This window comes from Oryzias melastigma, linkage group LG6, assembly GCF_002922805.2.
Source record: "Oryzias melastigma strain HK-1 linkage group LG6, ASM292280v2, whole genome shotgun sequence".
Taxonomy (NCBI): domain Eukaryota; kingdom Metazoa; phylum Chordata; class Actinopteri; order Beloniformes; family Adrianichthyidae; genus Oryzias; species Oryzias melastigma.
The window spans coordinates 10,741,512-10,749,468 of record NC_050517.1 but is presented as its reverse complement, the minus strand read 5'-3'; the positions used below and the strand labels follow the sequence as shown (position 1 = coordinate 10,749,468).

The following is a 7,957-nucleotide window of genomic DNA, read 5'->3' as shown; positions in this document are numbered from 1 at the left end:
GCTTCCTGTCTTTTCTTCAGTCCCACTGTTTCTAGTCCAAACAACATGGCTGGTCTCACCACAGTCTTGTACACCTTTCCTTTCATCTTAAGCACATATATATACTTAAGATACTTTTTTTTTGACAGTTCTGCATCTCCATCTTCACACCAGTAGAAATAAACACACATTTCATCTTTCACTTTGCTTCACCCATTTGGAATGAAGCCTCATGCACCCTCATAAGCCCGCCCATTACTATATGAGCCCGCCCACAATCACTGGAAAGATCAAATGATTGGCTAGAATATAGCATAACTCAATAGAAAACAGGTAATTGAAATGTCTGAAAGACGAAACATCACAATCTGTGTTTTTTATAGTACCAGTACCGACTCTTCACCGAGTTTCATGAGGGTGTTTTGGGTTTAGACGGTCATCCTATTTTTATAACATTGAGATCCAGCCGGCCGAGTGTGTTTAAGGGATAGATATTTTTTTCTAATAATAATAGTAATATTAAGAACAATAATTCATGTAAATGTCCACCATCTGTCCAGACTTTCTCCAAGCTCTCACATCAAACCTCCACATTATGAATGGAGCCTGCAGGATGAACCCTTCATGAATCAGTCACGTGACGCAGCCGCGTAGTGAAGCTTTGGACGTCATCATTTTCAGCTCCTCCCCTTCATGAAGCACACCTTTGCACACCAGGAAGCTCCTCCTCCCCCTGGAGCCCGCGGGATTCATGCTGCTCCCGAGACTCACAGCACAACCTGAACCGCTCCATGGATCAGTCATGTGGTCCAGCCCGGCAGCGAAGCTTCGGACGCCATTGTTCTCAGCTCCTCCCCTAGATGAAGCAAGCCTCGGTACAGCCCTCATGGAAGCTCCTCCCCCACTACTCGACACACGCCTTGAAGCCTCGATAAGGAACGTCACATCACTAGTCCAAGCCTGATTCTATCTGCACCTGGGTTCTCCTTCTACTTCAATGACCCTCACAAATCCCACAAAATTAGGAATTACGTATCTCTCGCCTGTATCACAAAAAACACATTTACATTCCTGGAACATGTGCTAAATGTAGTGACAGTCTGATCGGCCTTGATGGGCTGTAAGCTAGTAGATCCTTGGGATCAAGGGATCATGGGATATCACCCAGGTGAATCTCTAATGAACTCCTGACGCTCTGCAGAAACTACATCCTAGAAAATGACCGTTTTTTTTTTATTTTGGCTAAAAACAGAACACTGGGAACGCTTTGAAAACAGATGGGTGGGTTGAAGGGTTGTCCCATCTGTTCTTTAGCTGCCAGGTGACTTTGCTCAGGTGAGCCTACGACATCGATGATGACATTAATGCCCCTCCCCCCCATCTACATTCAGGAAGCGAAGCAGCAGAACAAGAGCAACAGAACCGTCACAGTCAGCAGCTTTTGTCTGCGGGTGGATGATGCACGGCCTCAAACTTTAACCCATTTTCAGGAGTTTATCTGATGATCAGAGAAGTCTGACGAGCACGCCCACTGGTCTTACTTTAGAAGTTTCCACCTAAAGTAAGTTATCTTCAGTCTGAGAGTTTTAACCTCAGTATAATGTTAGAGTGAAGAGCCCCTCCCACAGTGTGGACATGGTGTGTATCTTCATCTGGGTTCTGACTGAGTCGTATTTCAGTCAAACGGTCAGTTTTGATGTTTGACTCACTAAAGGTTTACTGACATGAGGCTCTTTCACAAATGTGTTCCTGAGAATTTTATTTCCAGAAAAGCATAAGAGAAACCAGAGGGAAGACATGAAGATCGAGTTCTGATCCGTGTTCAGAGAACCAGGACGTTCTGGAGAGAGAGAGTGGGTAATGTTGCTGCAGGAAAGGTTTTTTCCAAAAACCGCGGGACGTCTCAGGAGGCTCATCCAGTTTGAAGTGGTCAGATGCTGCATGGGGTCCTTGTCCCCCAGACCACACTGTGTCTGCATCCTCAGCTGCAGGAACGGTTTTCTGGAGGAAGTTTTGGATTCTTATGCAGTTAAGAAAAGAAGAGTCAGGTTTTATGCATCTTCATTTAATGATTTTAGATGTGGACTCCATGACTAAAACTGTAAGGAATAATCTGAAACTTCAGTTCATCAAACAGATGATACTTCAAATGACTAACAGTATAATCATCTTTTACTGGTTTATTGGCTAAAATGATCACAAATCTTTGAAAAGAAAGACCAGTTTTTAAATGAATCGCCTCTGCTGGAGTCTGTCAGAAAGGTTCACATGGGGCATGTGATGTTATTGAGGACGTTTTTGATCCACAGAAGATATCTTCTGATGTCTGTGTAGACGTTGGGCACATCCGGGTATTTGCAGTTGGAGTTTCTGTTAAAAGAGACGATGCCAACTGCTTTGCCGTTGCACACCAGAGGACCTCCAGAATCCCCCTGCAAAGAGCAGACATCATCAAGAACTCAATCCATCTTTTATCTATAGAACTGACAAACAGTTTTAGTGAGAAAACTGACCTGACAGAATCCTTTGTCGGTTTTATATCCACCAGCACAGATCACGTTGGCGGGAAGGTTGATCCATTTGTTCAAACAGACCTGCTGATTTATGATGGACACATTCACCATCCTCAGGTCATCCACAGGATAGTTACTGCTCTCCGTCAAACCCCATCCAGCCACAAAGCACTCCTGATGGTTCTCCAAGTTCATGTTCCCCTCTGCCAGTGGAATGGTGTTAATGTTGTTCCCTATCGGAGCTCTGCTGTCCAACTGCAAACACAGACGTTTCAGTTTGAGCTCCTCAGACGGTGAAAAGTCTTCAGAGATTCAGTCTGAAGAATCTAAACCACAGGTGGGTCAACCAGCAGAGACAAGAAAAGGTCAAAGCAATGAGAATGTATTATAACTAGAGTATCTAGATTACTTGAACATATACTTACTTTAAGGAGCATGATATCATAACCTGATCCAGGATCTTTGTAGTTTTTCTGCTTGCATTTGCTGGATATTTCAATTTTCTTGACGTTGCTGTTCTTCAGGTTGTTTCCTCCCAGAACGACGTGCGTCAGATCACTGGAGGATTGGAGATTGTAAACTTATTCATGCCTGTATTGATCAGAAGGTGTTCGACCGACCTCAGTGAGATCATTCCTGAAGTCTGATTCCTTACATGTCACAGTGAGCAGCAGTGAGCACAATGTTCTCAGTGATGAGAAAGCCTCCACACAGGTGAGCCTTATTGCTCTGGACAGACACCATGTACGGCATGGAACCTTCTGGAACAAGTTGTCCATTGATGATGACACTTCCACGAACTGTAGAAAGAATTCAGGTCTCTGCTTATTCATTCATTGGAGAATTACAAATAAATGCAGTTCCTACCGTGTGATCCTGCACAGATCAGAGCGAGGACAAGCAGAAACCGTCCCAGATCCTGCATGGTGTCAGTCAACCACACCACAGATTCAGAGAGTCTCAGTCTGACAGATTTTATACATGCACAGCCCTCTGCTTTGATTACAGGCCAATGATCATCTATCTGATCTCCACGTCAGACCACTTCCTTTATGCTGAATGGTTGGATGTTTGCAGCTGGTTTCCTTTTTCATCATGTGCTAAGTATCTTCAGAATCAACAGAAAACAGTCTCTAGTTCGTGAAGAACTTTATCAGAATATCAGGTAGTAAGATTATTTCTCTTCTTACTAAACATGAAACCGTCTTTATCTTTGAAAGCCTTCAAACGAGTCACTGTCAGACCCTCACGTGGACTGCTGTGTTCCACCATGGAGTCCGTCTGCATCGCCGTCTGATTCAAGATTAGTTCAGAACGCCGCAGCTCGTCTTTCAACAGACACTAGAAAACAGGACTGGATAAAGTCTGCTCTTCCACTCCCTTCCTCTGCGTTTCACTTGAAGATCTCCTGTTGGTGGAACATAGACGGATTCTCCAGAACATCTCTGACCTCCTTCAGATTTATACACATTGGGATTCCTGACACACAGCCTTTGTCAGACAGCATAGAAATGTTCTTTTACAGTAAATCTAGAGAGGTAAAAAAGTATTCAGTCAATACTGCAAGTTCTCCCTCTTACAAAGATGTCTTTGATGTCACATTGTCTGATTTTTAAAGAATTTATTAGTAAATTATGGTGTAAAAATAAGTATTGAGTCACCTACAAACCATCAATATTTCTGTCTCTCACAGACCTGAAACTTCTGTCAGAGGATCCTCTGTCCTCCACTCGTTACCTGCTGTGTTTTCCTTCAGAGCACAATTCCAGTCCACACAAATGTTTTGAGGAGGAGATCACAAAATGGTTCTACTAGTGAGATGTTCAACCAGATTTTCTCTCCAACTCCTCCCCTCTCAGGGGATTCAGTCAATGAACTTATCAATAGCTTTAATGTGGAATATCATGGATAGTATTGCTATCCATGGTAATCTCCATGGAGAAATTCCATTCTCATAAAGAACGGAAAAAGAGAATGTCGGAAATCTGAACGCAGATGGAGAAAATCTAAACTACAGGTAGATTATGACATCTATAAAGAGAAACTTCACTTATATAATTTACAACTGAGCAATGCAAGGAAGTCCTATTTTTCTGACATTATTACCAAAAACTCCCATAATGCTCGGGCCTTATTTAATATAGTCGACAGGTTGACAAAACCCCCTGTGTCAGTGGCACCAGAACTTTACTCCACCAAAGCCTGTAATGACTTTGCCAAATTCTTCAGGGACAAAATCATAAACATTAGACAAACAATTGTTTCACCAACTACAAGTTCAGGATATGAACCCTATCCACTAGAAACCAGTATAAACCCAATGGCTCAGTTTCAACCCATAAACAGTAAAGAACTGCAGGACATTCTATGTCAACTGAACTCCTCCTCCTGCTGTCTGGATATTCTACCCACAAGCTTTTTCAAAAAAGTTTCAAAGATCCTGGAACCAGCCCTGCTCCAGATTGTCAACTTGTCATTAACATCTGGTGTTTTCCCAGAACCACTGAAAACAGCTGTAATCAAACCTCTCCTAAAAAAGGACAGTCTAGACAAAACTCAAATGAACAACTACAGACCGATATCAAACCTGCCATTTTTAAGTAAGATCATTGAAAAAGCTGTTTTCCATCAGTTAAATGAATTCCTAATAAATAACAACTGCTATGATGTCTTCCAGTCCGGCTTCAGACAGAACCACAGCACTGAAACGGCTCTGACCAAAGTGACTAATGACATACGTTTGAATACAGACAGTGGAAATATGTCAGTGCTAGTTTTACTGGATCTCAGTGCTGCGTTTGATACAGTCGACCACGCAATACTACTCAGACGACTGGAAAACTGGGTGGGTCTCACTGGGCCAGTACTAAACTGGTTCAAAACGTACTTAGAAAACAGGAAATATTTTGTGTCAATTGGTAACTTCACTTCTGAGTCAACAGAAATTACATGTGGAGTGCCCCAAGGCTCCATCCTGGGAACACTTCTATTTAACATCTACATGCTCCCACTGGCACAGGTTATAAAGAACAACAACATTAGTTACCATAGCTATGCAGATGACTAGTGAATGACAGTTCAACAGAACTTGCTTTAACGGCATGGCTAGCGCTGCGAGTAACAACCTGGCTAGCTGGCTAAACTTTCATTGTGCTTAGATGCGCTTCCAGCAGCTCCAGCCTGGATAGCAAGTCTGAGATCAGACTACAGTTAACACAGCTACCATTATCCTCTCTAAATGAGGCGGGATCCCAACTAAACATGTGACACGTGGGGCAGGAGAGAGGGGGGGAAAGCAGGAGAGGTAAGAGAGATCATGCTATAATAATCACTGGTTTATCCTCACCAGAATGGCGTCTGGTGTAGTGAGCCTCTGCTCAAGGAGGCTATAGATCCAAAAAGTCTTCTCAGCACCAGCAGTTCAAGTCAACGTTTCCCAGAATGGCGTCCTTCTGAGTCGTGTCTGGCATCCCTCCGAACACAGCTGTCAGACCTTAAATAACTTTCAATATTTTACTCTCCATAAAAATATATTTTGTCAAAATTCTACAAGTTAGAAATGAGCTCAAGATAACATCGGGTCATTAATGACAATAAGATAAAATGATCTGGAGGGCCGGATAGAATTACCTGGAGGGCCGGATCCGGCCCCCGGGCCTTGACTTTGACATGTGCTGTAGAATGAACCGCACCAGGATTCAACACTTTTGGTTCCATTCAGACCAAAGTTCCCCTGTTGTCAGAACTCTAAACGGACAAAGACACTCATGTTTGGACCAAAGAGTCACAGCAGATGAATGCTCACATGAGCTACACAGACCACGTTAGCAGTTTTGACATCATCTCATGTAAGCAGGTCCTCTGATGTTTGCTTATATCGACAGGACATGCATGTTGGTGTTATAAATACAGACTTATGTCAAGAATCTGACAGGATGATCCACCAACCAGCATCAGAATGAAAACTCTTTGAAAAGCAGACGTTTTCTCTCAGGTTTTCCTGTCAGAATGTTTCGTGACGCCTCAGAAACACGAGCTGCATCTAAATGAGGACAAACGTATTTGCTGCTTTTAAAAATGGGTCAGCTTGATAAAGCATCAAACTTGGCATCTTTTTTTGTTTGAATGAGCTGAAACATTTCACATATAACTAAAACCACAGTTTTCGTATTTCAGTGTCACCGCAGATCAGATGACTGATAAAGGTTTGGTCTTCTGTCACTATAAATGCTCCGCTTCTGTTCTGCACAGCACAAACACCGCAGCGTGGTCTCAAATTCTCCATTTATTTTAGGTTTTGTGTTGTAGTTAAACACTTCCTCAGAACAGCTTCACATTTCTACAATCTGAGTTTATTTTTCACAGTAACGTTTGGTTGGAAGTGCAGAGATGTTTGCATGAAAACCAGGGGCGGACTTAGCAGTTTGGGGCCCCAGGCGAACAGTACCATGGGGCCCTCTGCAGTGATTGGACTCATCGTTTAGTCAGGTTTAATTCAAGAGAGAAAGCAAGAGAAACAAAAATACTTAAAATGACGGGACAAACCCGTTTATTATGGAGTGACGTCAATTTAAAAAAAAATGATCACATGACCATTTTCCACCCCTCCCTTTAATGTTCCACCATGAAAGAAAATAAAGATTTAAAAATATAAGAACAAAGTTGGGACCTTCGACCTTCTGTCCCCTACCCCATCCCTGGTGGGGGGGGGGCACGACCTCGGCCTGGTGGTCTGGTCTCTTGGGCGCCGGTCTCCTGGGCCTGGCGGTCTCCTCCCCACGCCGGGAGTGGGATCCTCGAGATTTAAGATCTAGCAGGGGATCAACCTACATCAGAGCCGGGGGGTGTCCAGGTCTCGGTGGTGCGGAGTCCGGTCCTTGCTCTCGAGAACTAGTCCTCTCCTTAACTCCATCAGTGGGTGTCCTGGTCGGGCCTTGTTTACATCACTCCGTGGGGCCTCTGTTTCTCTTGGGTGCCCCTCTGCTCGGCGGGGGTGGGCGGCCCCTGCCTTGCTCCCCCTTGGGCCTCCCAGAGCGGGGTCCTGGTCCTGGCGGCTGCTGCCCCGGCGGGGGGTCTTGGCACGGGGATTGCTGAGTGCTCTCCCCCTTTGTACATTCCATCTTTATCCACATTAGGAAACCATAAACACTCACCTGAGCACAGGTATCAGCTCACCTTTGCACTAATAGTTTGTGTGACAGAATAAAAGTCTTTAATTGTGTCGATTTGTATGATGAAGTGTGTGAGCTGCAGTTGTGTTGTGTACATTCTGACTAGTTTATATGTGGAGACTATCTCAACCAACAGGTGTGTGTGTAACTACTGAGTGTGTGTGTAGACAGGCCCCGCCCATTCTAGTTTACTATTTAGATCTGGATGTTTTATGATGTTGTTTCCCTCTGTTTCCATCTTCCTTTCTCTCTAAACCACCCCCTTTTCTTCTTTTCAGTCCGGTCCAACAAAAT

General features: G+C 43.9%; 1 protein-coding gene across 1 annotated transcript; it reads right to left on the bottom strand.

The window, feature by feature from the left end:
• Positions 1-1,754: 1,754 nt before the first annotated feature.
• LOC112151809 (trypsin) lies at positions 1,755-4,192 on the bottom strand. The gene is made up of 5 exons (XM_024280879.2): positions 3,360-4,192; positions 3,148-3,292; positions 2,918-3,050; positions 2,493-2,747; positions 1,755-2,411 (listed from the first exon to the last, which is right to left on the bottom strand). The coding sequence occupies exons 1-5, from the start codon at positions 3,415-3,417 to the stop codon at positions 2,244-2,246; spliced, it is 759 nt and encodes a 252-aa protein (XP_024136647.1). The 5' UTR covers positions 3,418-4,192; the 3' UTR covers positions 1,755-2,243.
• Between the last annotated feature and the right edge of the window lie 3,765 nt (positions 4,193-7,957).